This window comes from Antechinus flavipes, chromosome 1, assembly GCF_016432865.1.
Source record: "Antechinus flavipes isolate AdamAnt ecotype Samford, QLD, Australia chromosome 1, AdamAnt_v2, whole genome shotgun sequence".
Taxonomy (NCBI): domain Eukaryota; kingdom Metazoa; phylum Chordata; class Mammalia; order Dasyuromorphia; family Dasyuridae; genus Antechinus; species Antechinus flavipes.
Genome location: NC_067398.1, coordinates 300,378,833 through 300,401,226, shown reverse-complemented (window position 1 = coordinate 300,401,226; position 22,394 = coordinate 300,378,833). Strand labels below are relative to the sequence as shown.

Here is a 22,394-nt window from a genome sequence, read left to right as displayed (position 1 = left end):
TTCATAAATGTTTGTGGAATATAATTCTAATGAAACCTTGTGGCGATTTGGTAGGAGATACTAATATATGTAGGATCAATAATTTAGAGATAAGATCAATGTTGAAAAATTTTCTTACCCATGAGAAAGTGGAGAGGCTATGATTTGTGATCATTTGTTTTTTTCCCCTTCATAATCTAGCTACACCCCACTTCTATAACTTTTAAATCATATGACCATTAACCTTCCAATCTTCTATATCAGTTTATCTTTCACATCCATTTGTCAGTTCCATTTCTCTCCCAATAGTAACCTAGCCTCATCTTTCCTATTTCTAATCTACCTTCATTACATAGTTGTCAAAGTAATATTCTTTTTAAGAATTTAATGTCATTTCTGCTGTACCATTTATACAATTGCATATAATTTAAATGCATCTATTGAACATTTTTTTCTTTTTGTGTGTATGCATTTTTTTCATTTTCCAAAGAATATTGTCTTGGTGTCTGTGAAACATAATGAAAGAAAAACTGGAGCTGCAATAAATGTAGCCTTTTTTTCCATTTCCACTGACCAATAAGCAGAACCCAAACACAGACATACTTCAACTGGTCATGAGAAATCTACATAGGCTAAAAGGGATGAGATTACTTCTTACTTCCAAAAATAGTGTGGATAGAAACAAACATAGCATTTCCAAACCCCCTTATAGAAGAACTTATTTTGACATATAGTGGAGTAAATCTAACAGTAGTTCAGGCACCAAAAAATGTATCATATTTTCAGACATTTACCTCTAAAATCTAGGACTTATTTATAAAGTTGTAAAGGTATATTAGATACTTTTCCCACAAAAAATGCTATTTTTATTTTCTCGACCACCACCTTCTTCCTTCCTTTGATGGGACATCTTTTTTGGTGGGTTGGAGGGATGCTATACATATTATTATTTCAGATTTGAAACAAGTTAATATAGCTGGGAGGAAGAGAAAGTGTATGTGTGTGTGACAGAGAGAGAAACAGATGGACAGAGAGACAGACAGACAGACAGACAGGCAGGCACAGACAAGAGAGTAAGAGACAGAATCAGACAAAAACAGAGACATAGAAACAGAGACAGACAGATATACATAGAGACAGAGACAAAGATAGATAGAGGCAGAGAGGCCAAGAAACAGATTACTTTTTAAGTGGTTTTTATTATTTTAATTTTTAATAGGATGTTCTTGTTACTCTTTCACTGCTATGGTTAGATCCAAATGAGCAATTGGAGTCTCAGAAGGTTTCCCTCTTCTGCTGGGACCACAGGTTTCTGGACCTTAGGTATAGAATTATAGGCTTCTATTGTTCCCGGTGTCTCCTTGAAAAAAGCAATAGCTTTACTGCTATTAGGTTTTTAGTCTGAAATAGAGTCACTTTACTTTTAGTTTCATGGGCAAGCCTCAGGCTTTTGTTCCTCTTCCTTTTTTCTGTTGTCATCTACTTTACTAATTGCTGTGGTTTCTAAAGACTGGAAGTTCTAGATGTTAAAGTCTGAGAAGTCTCCCTCCTGGCTGATGTGTCAGAGGCAGTAGTCTGCTTCCACTCCATATCCTTCTGCTGCTCTGCCTTTGCACCAGCGACAATCTTTGGATTCAGAGCTCTTTGCCTGTCACTCACCACATCCTTCTCTGATACTTTCTCTTCAGTCTTGCCAGCACTGACCTGGGAATCTTTATTAGTCTTCACTTTGTTGTTCTCTGCCACTATCTGAGTTTCATCATTCTTCTTGGGACTTTCTTCTGCTGCATCAAAGCTTCTTAAACTGTGGGTCATGACTCCCTATGGGGTCACATAACTGAATGTGTGTGAAAAGTTTGGCAACATAAGAGGTATCAAATGTTCTTCCAAGATTTAATTCTTTATGTAAATACAAAGAAGCACATCCATCTCATTAGTATGCAAGTTTGCTTTCATCTTTAATGAATGGTAAAATTATATGTATTCCAAATAACTATTTTAAAGTAAATTTCTTTATGATTTTTGATCAGTAAGTGTTTGATTTGTATACTTATTTTATATTTCTATATACCTGGGGTTGCATAAAATTTCTCACTTTATGAAAAGGGATCCATAGTGGAAAAACTTTAAGAAGCTCTGTTCTACACTAACTTCTTCAGCCTTCTTGTCTTTATCCCTGATTTTTTCACTATTTATATTGCATCCCTTCTTCCTCTTGCTAATCTTGCCTCCCATCTTCAGAGTTTTGAACTTGTTCTCTTTCCTGCCCTTTCAGTGTGTGTATGGTGCATCCTGATGTCACCAGGAGAGTATCAGGCTGCTTAAGGTTCACTCTGCTAGGTCTGGTGCTATGATATTTCCCCCAAGCTTAAGATAAGAGATTAGAGCTCGAGGAGCCTATTGGGACAATGTTACCACTTCTACTCCAAGGCAATATTCTTAAAGCACCAGCCTAGCTATATCACTTGATGGGCTCACTACAAATTACTTTATGAGACATTTAAAACTCTTTAAATCCTGTCTACATTTCCAGTCTTTTAGTGTAGTATGTACCTTAATATACTCAATAGTAAAGCCAAATTCATCTTGCCATTCTTCACCCAAAAATTCCATCTTTCTGATTTTGCATAGACTGGCTCTTATCCCTGCCTCCCAAAATTCCCTAATTCCTTGAAAATTAAGCTAGAGTTCCACCTTCTATACTAGGTTTTTTTTTTATCTTCTCAGCAGCCAAAACCTCCCCCCCCCCATAACTCTTGGAAAAATATTGTTTTAATGTATTTATGTGTATATGTTACTTCCCCTGATAGAGAATAAGCTTCTTGAAGGCAGGGACTATTTCAATGTTATATTGACAGCCTAAAAGTGCCTAGTTCATGATAGGGAATTTGATCTGACTCAACAGTATTGGTTTTTAAAAACAAATGGAAGGGCTAGGAAGTAAAGATTGAATCACTCTTTTTTAATGCCTATCAATAAATGGTCCATAAAAACCACAGAACTCAGATCTCTTCAAATCCCAATTTAAGAAGCTGATGCTCTCTCTCTCTCCTCCATCTCTGTCTCTTTCTGTCTCTGTCTCTGTCTTTCTTTCTGTGTGTTTCTGTGTCCCTGCCTCTCTGGGTGTCTCTGAGTGTGTGTGGGTCTTTATGTCTCTGTTAGTCTCTGTGTCTGTCTCTCTGTGTCTCTGTCTTTGTCTATTCTTCCCTCCCTCTCCCCCTCCCCCCCTCTCTCTGTCTCTCTCTGTCTCTCTGTCTCTGTCTCTCTGTGTCTGTGTGTGTGTGTTTGTCTCTGTTTTTCTGTGTCTCTCACATTTTAGTATTTATAGAAGACCCACATCTCTTGTTATGAAGTTACAGTGTCACAGACTCTCACATAATCTCTGGTAGCCGAGCCCAGTGAAAGATAAAGTAACTGAAGAGTGGAGTTTCTAAGAAAATCCTAGTTAATATATCCCTGTCTTTCTTAGAAAGCAGGTGGAGGCCTGAGGAGGTTCTGGGATTTGAAAGCACTAATCGTCTGTTAAAACAACAACAAAACAACAACAATGATAAAATTAGACTGGGCAAACAGGAATCTGTTTTTTGGGTTTTGGGTTTTTTTTTTGTTTTTTTTTTGGCAGTGTGCTGTTCCTGCAGATGGTTCGGTCTCACACCACTGATCAACAAACCACAGTCACCTCATTTTGTGTGGTCCTCCTCCCCTTCCCCAGAGACTCCTCTCAGAGGAGAAACACGGGGTTCATTCAAGGAGATCAGCTACTCAGTGTCCTTCTGCCTCACTTTGGGTAAAACTGGGTACTGACTTGATTCATTCTTTCCTCTCTTATCCGAGGATCAGATGCCCACTCTTGCTGATTCCCTTCTTTTGATTAGGCAGGGAAAGCTGTATTTTTACCCTTCCCTCTCAAATTTCACCTTACCTTTTTAAAGAGATAATTCCATCTTCAAACTGCTAAATATTAGAACCAGAATGTATTTATAAATCAACTAACCCAATATTATTATTTGTAAAATATGAGAAACATGGCAGCAATTAATTGGACTCAAAGCATCTGGGTTTAAATCCTGTCTTTAATACTTGCTGAGTGACTTTGGACAAATTACTTTAACTCCCTGAGCCTCAGATTTCCTTATCTGTACATGGCCTAGAAGGTTCCTTCCCTGCTTTTGATCTGTGCCCCTATGATCTTATGAAACAAAGGTCCAAATAGGGGCAGGAACTTCAGGTCACTCATATAGTTAATAGTAAACTCATAACTAAAATCTGAACTTCCTAACTTCATCTAGACTTCTGCTTTTTCCAATTCACCATCTGGACTCTTTACATGTAAACTGCCTAATCCTGTCAGTTATTTTAATTCTCTCTAAGATGTATGACTCTGTCTTTTTTTGAGGTAATCAGATTAAGTTACTTGCCCAGGGTCACGTAGTTCCTAAAAGTGTCTAAGACTTGATTTGGATTCAAGTCTACCTGACTGCAAGGACAATGATTCGATGGCAAAATGCATCAACCAGAATGAAGAGTATCTCAAGTGCAAATTTGCTGAGTTTTTGTACAATTTTGAGATTATGCAACTTTTTTCCACTCTGAGTCTCAACCTCCCCATTTATAGCTTGAGACTACTCTCCCCACATCTCTAGGGCTCTGCAGGGATTCTGAAGGAGAATATTTATGAGTTCTTTTGAAGTAAATTACACTTTACCTTGGCAGAATTTTGATCCATTGTTATGCCTATATATATACACTAAGCACCAGGCACAGGGGTTTAGGGTGAGGGAATAGACCTTTGTCTGCCCTGAAGAGAGAGATTACCATCTTATAAAAAAGGCCAAGCAGACAAATAGGCACCATGAACAACTAGAGGGAGGGCAGGGGGTTTTCTTTGAAGAGTGTCAGAGGAGCTGGTATGAAGTAGAAGAAGAGGGAAGAAATAAGAAGTGATCTGAGAACTGTCCAGGCATTTCAGATGAGAGAAAGCACTCATTCTGTTTTAGTCCCTGGAACTCAACCTATTCTCTCATCATCTTCCTCTTTATCTCCTCCCAATTTACTTTCTCTTAGGGCCATCTCTAAGAAAAATTACCATCTAAGAAGTCTGTCCTTGGCAATCCTTAGCTCTACACTTTCAAAAACATTTATTAAAACAACTGTTCAAGGCATTGAAGAGCTGTGGGACATAGTCAAAAAAAAAAAAAATCTGCCTCCAGGAAGCTTACTTAGAAGAAGGAATATGACATAATATGTATAAATATGATAAAATATACAATTATAATAAAGTAGATATAGAATATTGGGTATAAACATAAAATATAGTTGTATATATGTATAAATATAATAAAATATATAAATGTAATAAAAAGTGAGGAAGAACAAAAAAGAAATTTAAATTTTCTAGGCATATTTGATGCAAGAGAGAATAATGACAGCTGAAGGGTTCAAGGAGATGAAGTGGAAGGTATCTTCTACTATCTAATAGTCAATCCAAATCCTGGACTCCTATCATTATCTTGCTATCTCTCTTATATCCCATTCCCATTGAACTGTTTCTTGGCTGGCTCATCTGGGGAAGGCTGACGACTAGAGGTTAAAGTGATAGCTTTCCCAGGAATGTTTGCTTCTGTACTGATTGAAGAAGACAAAAAAAGTCTTTAGGGACCAAGGGAGTGAATGATATGCTATGAATTGGAATTGGGCTTGAGAATAACCCAGTATGAAAGGTGATCTCCTATCTTCCTTCAATTATAACACCTATATGTTTTTTTTAATTATTATAGCTTTTTATTGACCAAACATATGCGTGGGTAATTTTTCAACATTGCCCTTTGCACTTACTTCTGTTCCAACATTTCCCTTCCCTCCCAACACCCCTTCCCTTAGATGGCAGGCAGTTTCATACAATAGCATGTATATGTTGATCTCTTCATAAAGCAATGAGACACACTCTGCTAATCTGAACCCATATTCCCAGTTGTATTATCTCCTTCCTGGATCTTTCAGGTTTTTTGAATATGATTCATCTAAAGAAAAGGAAAAAAACAGAGGATATGATTGATAATTTTGTTACAGTTTCCCTTTCCTTATACCTCTCCATCCCCAACTCTGCCATTTTGGTCATTCATCAAACATATGACAAAAGTCTAAGGGGGAGAATTTACTAAGATTCTTCCTTCCTCTGCACTCTTGGTTCCTCATAATACTAGCTGTAACAGATAACAGCTTGCAACCTCCTCCGAACCTGCCTCTTTCCTCCCTGGGGCCCCAGGAAACTGGTATAATTTCAAATCTAAAATTAACGTCCCTAAATCATTAACAGGAAGGAGAAAGTAAAAGCAACTAACTCTTCATAAGGGGAAACACTCTTTTCCAGAGCTAGGTTAGAGGAGAATTGGGGTAGGAAGTGGCAGAGGTAGTTGGTTTAAGCTAAGCCATATGGGAGTAGTTAGGTAGGCTGACTGGTTGAAAAGAATAAGAACCTTTGTGGGAGGACTGGGAAATTTGTGGGAGTGGGGAAAGAAAAATTAGGATTGGATAGGAAAGATATGTGTTATATGGGAGCGTATTTGTGAGTGTGTATATATATGTATATATCTACATATGTATACATAAATATATCTTTATATTTCACTGCAGCTTGCTTGAAGTGGGGGGGAGGGCTGAAAGGGGGAAAAGAGTATAAAGTAAATAAAGTGTTCAGCAAAGAATCAAGGAATAAACATAACTAGCCAAAGATTGCATAGCTAACAAATAGTTATGTTAACTTCTTGGGTCTCAGTTTCCTCATCTGTAAAATAGAGGTAATTATGCTTGTGCTAGTTATTTCACAGGGCCATTGTAAGGAAAGTGCTTTGTACAATATAAATGTGAAGTGAGTGAGTTGAGATAAATATTTTCGGAGGTGCCTTTGATTCTAAATTGAATAGTCTTGCCCCTGTCTCATGCTGTATAAATTAAACGTATAAGGAGCCTGAGAAGCTAGTCAAAGGATTACTATTCCCTTCTCCCATCAAATACACCACACACACACACACACACACACACACACACACATATACACACACCAACACATTCAAGATAAAGGATAATCAGCCAGACTTAATTCAACAAGTATTTAAGAAATATCTTCTATGGTTAGACACTACACTCGATACCAAAAGGCAAAAATCAAAGTCCCTGCTTTAAAGGAGTTTATATTCTACTAGCTGAATATAATGCGTAAAAATAAAATAAATGCAAAGTACTAGCATTGTGTTACACTGGATAGTGTCGATTTGGAGTTAGAAAGACTTGAATTCTATCTAATCTCAGATATTTCTTTGTGTGACCCTGAACAAGTGACTTTTTACCTCAGTTTCCTCATTTCCTCATCATGATAATGATACTAGAACTACTTCCCAGGTTGTCATAAGGCTCAAATGAGATACTAATTCCAAAACACTTAGCACTTAGTTATACAAAGCAATATGTGCCTAGCACATAACCAGAGTATATAAATGGTAGTATTATTATTATTGAGCATCTAGGTGATTCAAATTTTGCCTCAGAGACTTACTGGCTATATGAACCTCAGTTTCTTTATCTGAACTGGAAAAGAAAATGACAAACCATTTGCTAAGAAAATCCCAAATGAGATAACAAAGAATTGAACATGACTGAAAACAACTGAACAAAAACAACAACAAATTATTACATATTACATATATTACACATACACACAATGGGGATAATCAATCAGCAAAGGTCTCTTACAAGGGGTAATAGCTGAACTAAGACTTGAAAAAAGTTAGGAGTTTTAGGAGTCAAGAAGGAGAGGAATAGCATACAAGAAGACTGTATACTATGTGGCCATAAAGATAGGACATGGACTGTCATGTATGGAGACTATGAAGTAAGTCAGTTTGGTTGGGAAACAGAGGGCATAAGCCAAAGAAAGTAACATGTGTTCAGCCTGGAAAGAAAGTTTACCCAAATTGTATGGGGCTTTAAATGCAAAATAGAGTGAGTGGATAGTTAATAATAGCTAATCTGTTTATGGTGCCTTAAGATTTACAAAGTTCTTATTGTCTTATCTGATACAAACAGAGGAATTTCTACTTTGTTCTAGAGGGAATCCCTGAAACATTTTAGCATGGAAATGACATGGTTGGATTTGTGTTTTAGACATATCATTTTGGCAGCTGTGTGGAAAACAGATTAGAGAGAAGAGAGAAGAGATGTGTTAGGAGTGATAACTGTGGCACAAGGGAAGAGAAAGAGTAGTGGCTATGGAGCGATGCAAAAAAGAAGGATTCAGGTGATGTTTTGAAATTAGGATGATCAAAATTTGGCAAAAGATTGAATATGAGGAATAAGTGGAAGTAGAGTCAAGACTGACTATTAGATGACAAACCTGAAAGGCTGGAAGAATGATAGTATTCTTGAAAGAAATGGAGAGGTTAGCTAACATTATAGATGTTTTCATTTTTCAAAATCTTCAGAAACCAGGCAACAGTAGTCTCTGCTCTAGTTGGGTAGGTTTGGGGAGAAAGACATTAAGTTCTGTTTTAGACATGTTGGAGTAGTAGTAGTAGCAATAGTAGTCATAGTCATAGCAGTCATAGTTATTATATGTAATATTGTATATTGTAGTGTATTGTATGTAATACAATATCAGTGAGTTCTATTATACATTCAGATTAATGTACATGTTGTCTTCTCCATTAGAATGGAAGTACCTCGAGATCAGAGTCTGTTTTTGCTCTATAGTTGTAACTGTAGTAATATTAGTAGTCATAGTCATAGTTGTAGTAACAGCAGTAGTTATAGTAGTAAGTAGTAATAGTAGTAGTAGTAGTACTAGTAGTAGTAGTAGCAGTAGTAGTAGTAGTAGTAGTAGTAACAATAATATCTTGTATTTTTGCTCCATGGGTTTGAAGGTTGTCTTGTAGTCATTTCTTCATTATCACATCACCTTATGAAGTAGGTTAAGGCAAGTATTTTATCTCCAATTGACAAATAAGAAAGTTGAGCCTCAGAAAAGTAAAGTCATTTGTCCCACAGGGCCAATATAGAACCTAAAACAGTATTCTGTGTGACGTTGTGTCTAGAGGGGGAAAAAGTTGAGAGCAAATGAAATAATCTTTGAGGAAAAACATGGGTAGTCTTGAGGCATGTGGAAAGCTTCAGACTCTTAGGCTGCCTCACTCACTCAGGGTAACAAAACAGACTTAAGTTCTTCATGTCTGATCAGTAATTCTCTTGTAGTCCTAGTAGACCAGATATCAACCACAATCCTCTGTACATCCTTCTTCTGTTTCAAAAATTGGACAGTGGTGCACTCTCAGTTCTTCTTCTCTTGGTCACAGATAGCTGTTCCCTCCCACACATCTTCTCTGTGTGTTTGTATGTGTGTATGTGTGTTTTCACACAGTCTTCATCCTGACCCTTTTATAGAACAGAGGCTGACTTTGAAAAGGCTGTGATAAAAGAAGGAAAAGTTGTTTTTCTGTGAGAAACTGGGGTAACCTTTCTGATGTGCTTATTCTTAGGATCTCTCAGATTGTTAGAAAATATCAAAACAGTTATCCCTTCTACATTGTGCATGGGGTAGTAAGGGGCATGACACCTCTGTGATCTGGAAAATACGTGTAAAATTTTATGATCCAGGGCAGCTGGATGATGCAGTAGATAAAGTACCATTATAGAGTCAGTCCAGGAGTCACTGAGTTCAAATCTGACTTCAGATATTTAATACATACTAGCTTGTGACCTGGGTAAGTAGTTTAACCCCTATTGCCAAAACAAAAGAGTATAATGTATATTTCATAAAAATTTTTGGCCTTCTCTTTGTACCAGAGAAGTCTGAATTATTGTATTATTAAAAGATAAAATATGTTGATATTACACAATTCTATACATGTATTTTATGCATTTCTTAGTTGCGAAATTTTTTCTGTGTCATCTGCTAGTCTTTCCGTGTCATCTGTGGTGTCCACAAAACTACCAAAAATTCCCATTTGATTTCTTATACCAACCCGCAATACATCAAAACCTCAATAGAGAAAGTTACAGTGTAGAAGGGATAGCTATATAATCAAGTAAGAAGTCATTAGTTCTTTTTCCCTTTATTTGCAGGATTATTGTGAGAGGAGTTCAGGAAATGTAAATGTAGGCTATTAACCAAAAAGCCTTTAATAAACACTTATTATGTCAGTGTTAGGCACTGTATTAATCACTGGAGATACAAAGAAAGAGCAAAAATAGGCCCTGACCTCAAGGCACTTCCATTCTAATGGAGGAGACAACATGTACATTAATATAAATATATAAGTAGAGCTGGATGGCAATAAAAATATTTTGGTAACTACATTCCAATATAATTATTTTTCTTTGTAATCTTATGTATTTTATTTTATGCATTTAAAAGTATTTCAAGGAGGGGTCCATAGGCTTTACCAGATTACCAAAAAGGTCCATAACACACACAAGAAGATAAAGAATCCCTATAATAGAGAGAAGATAATTTCAGAAGGCAAGGCACTAGGTTTAGAAAAGGTGTATATATGAGCTAAAACTGGAAGGTTTCTAAGAGGGAGGAATGAGGAAGGAATCATTGGGAATGATTCATATAAAGATACCAAAACAAGAGATGTAATACCTTGTGTGTTTGATAGCCCAGAGGCCATTGGGCCTAGATTGTACATTGTGTGGAATTGATTTGTATGTAAGAGGACTAGAAAGAAGGAAAGCATCCAGATTATGAAGAGTTTTCAGTGTCAACTAAAGAAATTCATAATTGGTTTTAAAGGTAACAGGGAGCCACAAGTTTTATTGAGTAGACTTATGACTGTGTTCTCAGTCACTATAAATCCCTCCTCTTCTGTCCTTTTGTTCATGCTCTTCCCTCTTGCCCTCAAAAATGTCTCTTCCCTTTTCCCCAATACACTAGAATGTGTTAGAAGCTAAGTGGTGCACCAGATGTGAATTTAAGCAGACCTAAGTTCAAATCTGGTCTCAAACATTTATTAGCACTGTGTCCCTAGATAAGTCGCTTAACTTCAATTGCCCCCCAAAAATAATATTAGAGTTAGAAGAGACTTTAGAGATCTTTTAAGTCAAAATTTAATTCAAATTCTAGCTCTTCCCTTTAAATTCCATTGATTTCTTTTCCAAATTTCTATAATTCTTTCAATCTGAATTCTACTATACAACACTTGCATATAGAAACTGTCTTGTATTATTCTTTGCTTTCTGGATCTTTACTTTATGTCCCACTTAGATTGTAAATTCCTTGGATGCAGGGACCATGAGACTTCTAAATTTTTTGTATTCTAAATAGAATTAGTCCACAACATGCATTCAATAAATATGTATCCATTTGGCCTGACTTTTGTTACCTACTATATACCCCCAATGGAGTCTTTGTGGTATGTAACAAGCTAATTCAATACTATTTTGCTAAAAGAGTATGCTTTGTTTATTTCAGGTACTGATCAGTGTGCAGCCATGGAATCTGGGCCATTGACAGAAGGAAGCTACATGGGGCTACTACAAAGCGATGTTGACCCCCTACATCTTTTCCATTTTTATGACCAACCCCTGGCAACAGAAGAAGAAATTGAGTTCTCTTTAGGTGAGTGATGCTTCCAAAGGAATCAAACGCATCCTATCCTACAAGCTCCTTACACCACCCCAGCCTTTAACGTAGTTTAATGGGAAAAACACTAGTCTTGTAATCAGAATATCTTATTTGGAATATTAGATTTTTCTTTCATACATATCAATGTGGCCAATGTTGTCAAGCAGAAAATTGGGAGGAAAACCTTTACAGACAATCTTTCAGAAAGGACATGCTTGTGTTGGAATACTGCTGTGGTGTAGGAAATGATGAACTGATTGATTAAAAAATATGGAAAGATTTGGATCTATTAAGAAAGATACTATCACCTTTCAGAAGAAATGACAAATAGAGATGTGCACAGTATGATCTTATATACATATATATGGGAGTTATAAATATTTACATTTTTGTGTGTTTTATATATGTGTGCATGTATATGTATATGTATATATACATATATATATTTAATTGTAGCTTTCACTGGGGAAAAAGGGGGAAAAAAGGAAAAAGTGCACAGCAGAGGACAAAAGAAAACCTATAAAAAGCAAAAAAAAGCTGGGTAGCTTTGAAAACAATGTGCATTATTTATTACATAAATTTTCTTGAAATGTAAATTTATTGTTTTACATTGAATCTTCTCATGTTCTTTTTTTGGAAATGTTCTTTTTTAATTTTTTTTATTTTAAGTTTAAATGAATTTTAAAATTTACTCACACATACACAAAAAAGAGAAGTGAAAAGAGGTGATAAAAAAGAGGAAGCATATCAGATTTCCTACTAACTACTTATGTGCCCGTTCACTTAACTTCTCTATGCTTTCATTTTCCAAGCTGACAAATGAAGGGGTTGTATGAGGTGACATTCATAATCTCCTGCCAGCTCCAGACTGTATGATTTTCCATGGGATCTCTTGAAATGAGAGGAAACTACATTGATACCATTCAACTTCACAAACCATTTCAGAATATCTATTTTGTGCTAAGCAATGTATTTAACTTGGTGCTGGGGATATAAAGATAAAATGAAAAAAATACTCCATGCTTTCCATAAGTTTACATACAACCAAGAAAATAAAAAAGTTATACACATAAGTAAATACATACTAATTTGAGGAAGGAGAAACTATTAAAAACTAGGGCAATCAGGTAAGTCTTCCTATAGGAAGTAGTGCTTGAATTTTGAAGAGAACTAAGTATTCTAAGTGGATAAAATAAAAAGGTGCATTATAGGGAGGATGGGGACAAATCACAAAAAAGCTGGAAGATGAGAGATAGAATTCTGTGTTCAAAAAAAATCAAATAAGCCAGTTTAGCTTGTACAGAGAATATGTGAAGAAAATTAAAAAGAAAAATCTGAAAAGATAAGTTATAAGCATACTATTGAAAAAAAACAACTTCCAAGTTGAGTTTTTATTTTTTCTATAGGAAAATACAGACCTGCTGACAATTCTGGAGCATCTGAGAAATAAGTTTTTCCTTTCTTCTTAGAATCAAGAATGATAGAGCTATAAAGATCTTGAAATTTAATCCAATTAATTCATGCAATAATTTTTTTCAGGCAAGGAAACTTAAGTCTCAATGAGTCAAAATGTTTGCTCAAGATCATACAGGTAGTTATAATGTCAGATTTTTAATAGAACCAGAGATCTTCTAATTTCTTATATTCCCCAATGATCCTTCTACTATATCATGTTGCTACCATTCTCATGGTCGCTTTCTTGCTCTGATTCAACTTCTTATGTCAAGAGAGAGTAAAAGGAAATAGCATTTATTAAGTATCAGGCACTGTACTATGCATTTTACAGATATGATCTCATTTGATCCTTACAACAACTATGGAGGATAGATGCTATTATGATCCTGATTTGAGTTGAGAAAATTGAGGTAGACAGAGGGAGCCACACAGCTAGGAAGTATCTGAATTTGCTAAATTTGCACTCAGAACTTCTAGTCCCAGCATTCTATTCATTGCACCACCTAGTTGCCTTTTAATGATTCCAAACCCTAAATTATTCTTAGCAGTTATTCAAAACACTTTCTGACTGATATGATTATATACATTGTGTGCTCCAATGAGGGCATTTAGAGACTTAGAACAAAGCTATAGAGTTCAGACCTAGTGCCTTTTTAAGAGCAAAATCCTTTCCAGAGGCTGGACTACTTAATTCATGTAATAATTTTTTTTCAGACTTGGAAACTAAGTCTCAATGAGCCAAAATTTTTGCTCAAGATCATACAAGTAGTTATAATGTCAGATTTTTAATAGGTATTCCATTCCATTTAATAGGTATATAATGAGGTATTCCAGTAAGTATGGAAGTACCACGGACAGCTCCATGTGGCCATTACAGAGATAGCGCTCTGATTGGGAACCGATTTCTACTTCAGCCTCACCCCAGGCCCTCTTTCTACTTGTCTTTTCCAGGGATTTCTTACCCTCTTTTTCCTCATAGATTCAAAGAATTTTGACCTGGATATTAGAAGTTATCTAATTCAATAGCTTCATTTTATTGTTGTCGTTTAATTGTTTTCCAGTTTTGTTCAAACCTTTATGATTCTATCCAGAGTTTACTTGGCAAAGGTACTGAAGTGATTTGTCAATTCCTTCTTTAGCTCATTTTATAGCAGAGGAAACTGAGGCAAACAAGGTTAAATAACTTGCCCCGAGTCACATAACTAGTAAGTATCTGAGGCCTCATTTAAACTCAAGTCTTCCTAACTACAAGCCTGACCATCTATTCACTTATGTCCATAGTTTCATTTTACAGAGGTTTAAATGAAGGCCCAGAAAGATTAAATAATGTGTTCAAAGTCACACAGATAGCAGAAGAGTAGGGATTTTGGTTCTTGATTCAAGATTCTTTTGATAGAACACTGTTACTTCTCTTTCATTCAATTATCTTTTCCTTCCAGATCCTGAAACTGATACAATCAACTGTGATCAGGTCAACAGGCTGTGGAATGCCATAGATGATGAGGGGACAGGAGAGGCCTATGACAGGATAGGTATGAGGGCATGGGTGGTGCTGATGCTGGTATTTAACCTATGGTTTGAATTTAAAATAATAATGATGATAAAATGCTAAATATCAGAAATAACTTCATATTCTTTTTTTAAAAAATTTCTTGTTTTTGCTCTATTTTGTGTATCTATTTATTATGAACTCAGAGTCAGCAATATAACAAAAGGTTGGAGGGGTTAGGAGGAAGCAAGGAAAGACACACAAAATAAGGAAGAAGTATGAAGGGTGGCTCTCCTCCCCCCTTCACCTAATGGACATAAATAGTCCAAGGATACATTGTAAAAGCACGTGACTATGGTCTTTGTTCTTCCACTTTTCCTTTTTGGCTTTCTCTTTCACCCAAGGGACAAGTATCTTCGTGCTCCCAAACACTGTGCTCAAAACTGCTGCCAGAAATAACTGTATAAATATTTATACATATATTGGATTTAACATATAATTTAACATATTTTAACATGTATTGGACTACCTGCCATCTGGGGGGGGGGAAGATTTGGAACAGAAGGTTTTGCAAGGGTCAGTGCTGAAAAATTAACTATGCATATGTTTTGTAAATAAAAATCTATAATAAAATAAAGCAAAAAAACTGCTGCTAGGAAAAAAAAGATCTGGTAAAACAGGTACAACATTGAGTTGTGATATCTCTCTGAGGCAACTGCATTTTATTAGAGACTACAGTTTGTTGTCACCCTGTCTTTGACATATACTGGCTGTGTAACTCTGGGTAGGTTGCTTAATCTTTCACTACTTTGGGTCACTCTTGTAAATTGAAAGGATCTGCCCTACTTTGATCAAGTAGGCTTCCTCCTGTTAAAGCTATCACCAGTGAAATCACTGCTCTAAGTAAAAGGAAGGTAATATTTTAAGCATTAAGTAGCGGGATGGAAGATAAACTCCTTTTTATACTACCTATGTGTAAAGTGAGGCCCTTTCTTTAAACTACAACCAAGAGAAGGTTGAGTCAGATGCAGACTCAAGTTCTATGGGACCTTAGAGATTGACTAATCCAAACCCCACATTAGAGGGGTGATCATTTGTCTCAGAACTCATAAAAACTAAGTAGCCAACCCAGGATTCTAACCCATGTCCTCTGATATTTTTTTTTATTATAACTTTTGGGTAATTTTTCAGCATTGACAGTTGCAAAACCTTTTGTTCCAATTTTCCCCTCCTTCCCCTTACCCCTTCCCCTAGATGGCAGGTAGACCAATACATATTAAATATGTTAAAGTATATGTTAAATACAATATATGTATACATGTCCATACAGTTATTTTGCCACACAAGAAGAATCGGACTTTGAAATAGTGTACAATTAACCTGTGAAGGAAATCAAAAATGCAGGTGGACAAAAATCATGTCCTCTGATATTAAAGGTCTTTCATTAGAGTTATCCCACCATGTCTTTCCAGACTTATATTTCAATAACACTTTTTGTTTGTATCTGGCATGGACCCATTTATAATTACTCGCTCCCCTTAGCTCCCAGTTCTGTTTCTTTTCTTTCCTCCTTATGCTTGGATGCTTTCTTTTCCAGTATAAATTCAGAAATATATGTGATTTTCCTTAAGCACATATCTGGCCATGTATTATCTCTACTCAATAAACTTCAGTGACTCCCTAAGATAATATAAACTCTTCTGTTTAGCTTTTAAAGCTCTTTACAACCTGGCCCCAACCTATCTTTCCAGTTTCATTACATATTACATTACATTTCCAGTGTCAAACTGGCTTTCTTTGTGTTCTTCCCATATGACCCTTCACCTCCAGTTTCCATGCCTTTGAATGGACCTGCGATGTATGCCCTTTCCATTTCTATTGCATAGAATGCCTCACTTCCTTCAAGACATAGTTCAAGTGACACTTCTGCATAAACTCTTTCTGGGCTGGTGCTTTTCCCCTTTAACTATTTTGTATTTAACTACTTAGGGAAAGGGAAAGTACTTATGATTTCACCAACATTGTGCTTATTTTTACCTCTTCTATTTTATATGTATTTCTATATATATAAAATATGTATAAGTAAATATATTTCTATACATATAAAATATGTATAAGTAAATGTATTTCTATACATATGTACTTGTACTTGTGTATTTGATGTACTTGATGGCCCATTAGAAAATAAATTTCTTGAAAACAAAAATTATTTTATCCTTTGTATTTGTATCCCCAATACCTAACACAATACTAGCACCTCATAAGCATTTAACGAATGCTTGTTGTTTGATTGATAAGTGGTATGGAACCAAATCTAATTAATGACCATTTGTCAATACTCCCCAAAACAAATATCATTGATGGGAAAGCACTGGCTCTCAAAGTCTCATATGTAGTCTCTCAGGATTCAATGAATAAACCAAATATACCAAATTCTCTCTCTCCATTCCTCTTCAGAGGATTCATACATCTAGAGCTGGAGGAGAGCTCAAAGATCATCTAGGCCAATCCCATCCCTTCATTTTATTGATGAGTAAACTGAGGTACAGGGAAACTGTTTTGCCCAAGGCAATACATGGAGTATGTGTCAGAGGTGGGATTGAACTCAGTTTTCTGATTCCAGAGCCAATATTCTTTCCACTATATCCCACATACCTGCTCCTTCCCCTATTCTAATCTCATGCACAAACCCTCAAGGTTCTCAAGTTCTTGATATACATCTTAAATTAACTTTCTCTTCTGACTCTATGCCAATTTACAATCTGCTCCTCAAAAGCTTTTTTAACAAAATACAACCATTCCTATTTTTCAAAAATCTAGAAAGCATATGAATAAATGGAGCTTTTATCAAAATAGTATCTATCCAAAATTAATAGCAAGCATTAGCTGCAGTGAAGATAAACTAGAAGCCTTTCCAATGAGGACAAAGATAAAGCAACAATGTTCATTATCATCATTATTCAATATTATACCACAAATGCTAGCTATAGCAATAAGATGAGAAAAAGAAATTGAAGGAATAAACATAGGTAATAAAAAAAGAAAATATCACTTTTTGCAGATGATATCATGGTATGCTTATAGAATCTTAAAGAGTCAACTAAAAAGCCAGTTGAAACAATTAACAACTTTAGTGAAGTTGAAGGATATAAAATTAACCCACCTAAATCATTAACTGTAAGTAAAAAAGGAATGCATTCTGGGTATAATAGATAGTCAATGAGAAAAGTATATTCAGTTGCACACTCAATATATATTTGAGAAATGAGGGTTTTATTAGAGAAACTTGCTGTAAAAATTTGTTTATATTGCTTCATTGTCTGATATCTTTTAGCAAAATATTTCCCCTGATTATTCCTTTTAATTGGGTTTAGTTTTGCTTTGATCATGCTTGTTACCTCTGGCTTTTTTACTTCAGCTGAAGCATAGTCAGTTCCAAGCCTTTATTTTAACTATGTGTGTGTGTTTCTGCTTTAAATTTGTCTCTTGTCAACATCATATTATTTAATTCTGGTTTTTAATACATTCCACTATCTGCTTCTTTTTTTAATGGATGAGCTCATCCCATTCACATTCACAGTTACGCTTACTATGTGTTTCTCTCCATCTCACTTTCTTCTGTTTCTTCCCTCTCCTTTTTATCTTATCCCTCTTCAAAAGTCTATTTTGCTTTTCCCCACTTCCTCTTTTAATCTATCTCCTTTGTGGCATCTTTTCCCTTACCACAATCCTCTTCCCCTCTAATTTCCCTATTGGATATTTTTAAACATATCTGAGTTTTTATATATATATATATGCACACATGTATACAAACTTGCATGCACATACACATACATATATTGTGTATATATCTTCCCACTTTGAACCAATTTGTGAGGTTACAATATTGATTGCTACCCTCATCCCCATTTCCCTCTCCATTGTAATAATTCTTCTTTGTGTGCTTTTTTATGTGACAAAATTTTCCTGATAAACTATTCCCTTTCCCCAGTACATTTCTTTTTCTTACCCCTTAATTTTTAAAAATCATTCCAACATAATCAACTCACAATCATACCCTTTGTTTATGTAAACTCCTTTTAACTGCCTTAATAATGATAGAGTTCATAGTAGTTACATTTATCTTCCCATAGAGGAATGTTAACAGTTTGATTTTATTGAATCTCTAACTGATTACTCTTTCATACTTACCTTTTTATGCTGCTCTTGAATCTTCTGTTTGAATGTCAAATTTTCTATTCAGCTCTGGTCTTTTCATCAGAAATGTTTGAAAATTATCTATTTCATTATCTCTTTTCCCCTTGAATAATTATACTCGGTTTTCCTGGGTAGATTATTTTTCAATGTACTTCTAGCTTCTTTGCTTTTGTATCATGTTATTATATTATATTACTAATTACCTCTTCTTTAATGTGGAAGTCTTTAAATCTTGTGAGATCCTGATTATGACTCCATAATATTTGAATTGTTCTTTCCTGGATGCTTGAAGTTTGTTGTCTTTGATCTGGGTAGCCTGGAATCCCAGTACTCCTTGGAGTTTTCATTTTGGAAGGTGTTTGGTGGTTTTCAGTTTCTATTTTTATCTTCTGGATCTAGAATATCATGTCAATTTTTCTTGATAATTTCTTGAAATATGCTGTTTTAGCTCTTTCTCTGATCATGACTTTGAGGTAACCTGATAATTCCTAGATTATCTCTCATCAATCTATTTTCCTGTTAAGGTTTTTTTTTAATGAGATATTTTACATATTCTATTTTTTTTAATTTTTGATTTTTTAAATAGTTTTTAATGTCTCATGGAATCATTAGCTCCCATTTGCCCAATTCTTATTTTTAAGGAATTTTTATTAAAGCTTTTTATTTTTCAGAACATATGCATGGATAATTCTGTGGCATTAACCCTTGCAAAACTTTGTGTTCCAATTTCTCCTCCTTCCCTCACCCCCTCCCCAGATGGCAGGTAGTCCAATATATGTCAAACATGATGGAAATATATGTTAAATCCAAAATATGCATACATATGCATACAATTATTTTGCTACATAAGAAAAATCAAATCAGACTGGAAAAATGAGAAAGAAAATAAAATGCAAGCAAACAATAGCAAAAAGAGTGAAAATGCTGTGTTGTGAACCACACTCAGTTCCCATAGTCCTCTCTCTGAGTGTAAATGGCTCTCAAGATCATTGGAACTGGTCTGAATCATCTCATTGTTGAAGAGAGCCACATCCATCAGAACTGATAATCATATAATCTTCTTGTTGCCATATACAATGTTCTCCTGGTTCTGCTCATTTCACTTAGGATCAGTCCATGTAAGTAAGGAATTTTTTTAAGTGAATTTTTGTACTTCTTTTTTCCATTTGGCCAATTCTGTTTTTTAAGGAATTCTCTTCAATGAACTTTTATGTCTGTTAATGCTCTTTTCATAATTTTCTTACACCATTCTCATTTTTCCAGTTTCTCTTCTACCACTCTTATCTTCTTTAACTCTTCTAGGAATTCTTCTTGGGTTGGGTTCAATTAGCATTTTTCTTTGAAGCTTTTTGGGTAGCTGTTTCACATTGCAGTTTTCTTTGAGTTTATATCTTGTTCTTTCCTCTTGCTGTTGTAACTTTTTATGGTTAAGTTCATTTTGTTGTTGTTGTTTGCTCATTCTCCTGATCTATTCCTTGACTTTGAATGTTATCTTAAAGGTAAACTTTGCTCACCTAGGACTGGGGAGGCACTGTCTCACACTTCAGGTTTTTGTTACTGTATTTTACTGTATTCAGAGTTAATTCTGGGATCTTCAAGTGCTTCTGAGGTGGTGTGATCCTGGGAGAGGGATGGTCACCAAAATTCTTATCTGTGCTCTGGTTTTTACTTTGAAAGGATCTTTGGTCCCTGTAGCTACAAGAACTAGTACTACTTTTTGCTTTAGAACTGTGACCAGATCTCTGTTCCGTTGTGAGCAACTCCCTGCACTCATCTCCACTCTGAAACTGCTACTCAGAACTGCATATGGGCAATAGACTTGCCAGTTAGCACTAGCTGTCAGCAAAGGATTCCCTGTAATCTCTTTCTGAGCAGAACTCCTTATCCTCACTGGACTAAGAGATCCTAAAGCTAATATTGCTGTGGCCACTGTTGCCACTTCAGGTGTGTGAGATCTAGATAGGTCTCTACCTTATTGTCACAGTGCTCAGAAAAATGTCTTACTCCAATCTTTTGTTGGCTTTGTTTGCTCCAATATTTGATTTGAAGTGTTATTTTAAGTTTGATAGGAAAGAAGGAAGGAAGGAAGAAAAGATGGAAGGGAGGAAAAGAGAGGCGAAGGGAGGGAGGGAGGGGGAAAGAAAGAGAAAGAAGGAGAGATGAAAAGAGTTTTTGTCCTTTGGAAGGGGTTGTTTGCTTCTGTTTTCCTTTATTAAAAATCACAGACACAGAAGACAACTACTGTAACATTTAAGTGACCTGTTTCTACATGGGTATGCAAGAAGGGGAAGGAATGGGAGAGGGGGAATAGGCACTGATGCTTAATGTACTTCAGAACTGAGGAACAGCCAGGAGAATACTGTCAACACGGATGTGGAAGACCCAGAATTGGTTTTGCTGGGCTCACTAACATAATTCTTCCTCATGGATGGGCTCCTAAGCTAGATCACATGAGCAATTTGAAAAATTCCTGAATCCTCTGGGGATAACAATATAGTTGCCATGAATGGATGACTTGACTTTCCAAAGAAGAAGATTGCTCACCAATACTCCAGGCTTAATTAATTAAGACCAGATTTGTGAGGGATCTTTTCCTCAGAGTACCTGGAATAGTCACTTTTATAGAAGTGGAAACATATGCTTTTGGTACTGGTTATCACTTTCTACAAGTGAATAGCTAGACAAAATAGCTGCCATGTTGCTTTTTCTTGCTTTCTTGTGATGATGTAAACCTTAGTAATGCCTCTTGAGCAGTCCCTGTCAGCTAGTAACCTAAGGTAAACAATCACAGGGGACTTAGCTCAAGAAAAGGGGTGCTAAACCACAGAGCCCATTTATACAGAAGATAATAGGAGGATATTTCATAGCAATGGAAAGTAGAAGAGTTCTTTGGGTTTATTGATGCGCTGTTTTTGTTTTTTTTTTCCTTTTCTTTTCTTGGCAGCGGCACTGGCAGAATATATGTTCTCAGAGACAGAAGGCATTTTTGGTAAGTTTGGGCTATCTTGGTTGGTTTAGAACTGGTGTTCTTGTTCATTCTTTTTAGGAAGGCCATTCTTTCTGGCCTTCCTAACTGTACTCTAATGAGTTTGTGAGATTTCCAGCCTTTATTATGGTGGAGACACAACTTAGATATCATCTAATTCTCTCTGTGCCTCTCTATGTCCTCTTTGTCTTTTCTCTGTGTCTATCTCTGTCTCTGTCTTTCTCTGTCTCTCTGTCTTTATCTCTGTCTCTCTGTGTGTCTGTCTGTGTCTCTCTTTTCTACTCTTCTCTTCTCTTCTCTTTTCTCTTCTCTTCTCTTCTCTTCTCTTTTCTCTTCTCTTCTCATCTCTTCTCATGCTTAGCACAGTACCTAGCTTCAATAAATGTTTATTGACTGACTGATTTCCTCCAAATTAGGAAACATTGGCCCAGATGAAGTGATCAACGAGAACTTAGATTCATTGACTGAGATACCACAGAAATCACAGAAATGTCAGAAAAGATGTAAGTGAATGATACAGCAATTTCCCCTGGGATTTGCAGTCATCCTCTTCTCCCAAACATCTTTGACTCCTCCATTCTAATCTTTAGTCAGGAGTTAGGACCATCTTTCTGAAACCACTTGGATTGAAATACTCCCCTAAAACTACAATGTCACTCTCCTGAAATTTA

The 22,394-nt window shown here is 35.8% G+C and overlaps 1 protein-coding gene across 1 annotated transcript in view; it reads left to right on the top strand.

The window, feature by feature from the left end:
- CIITA (class II major histocompatibility complex transactivator) overlaps positions 1-22,394 on the top strand; it is a 56,210-nt gene that overhangs the window by 7,440 nt on the left and 26,376 nt on the right. Inside the window, exons 2-5 of the mRNA XM_051963361.1 lie at positions 11,444-11,590; positions 14,491-14,583; positions 21,682-21,726; positions 22,140-22,226. Of these exons, the coding sequence (XP_051819321.1) occupies positions 11,444-11,590; positions 14,491-14,583; positions 21,682-21,726; positions 22,140-22,226 (372 nt within the window). The remainder of the gene's footprint in view (positions 1-11,443; positions 11,591-14,490; positions 14,584-21,681; positions 21,727-22,139; positions 22,227-22,394) is intronic.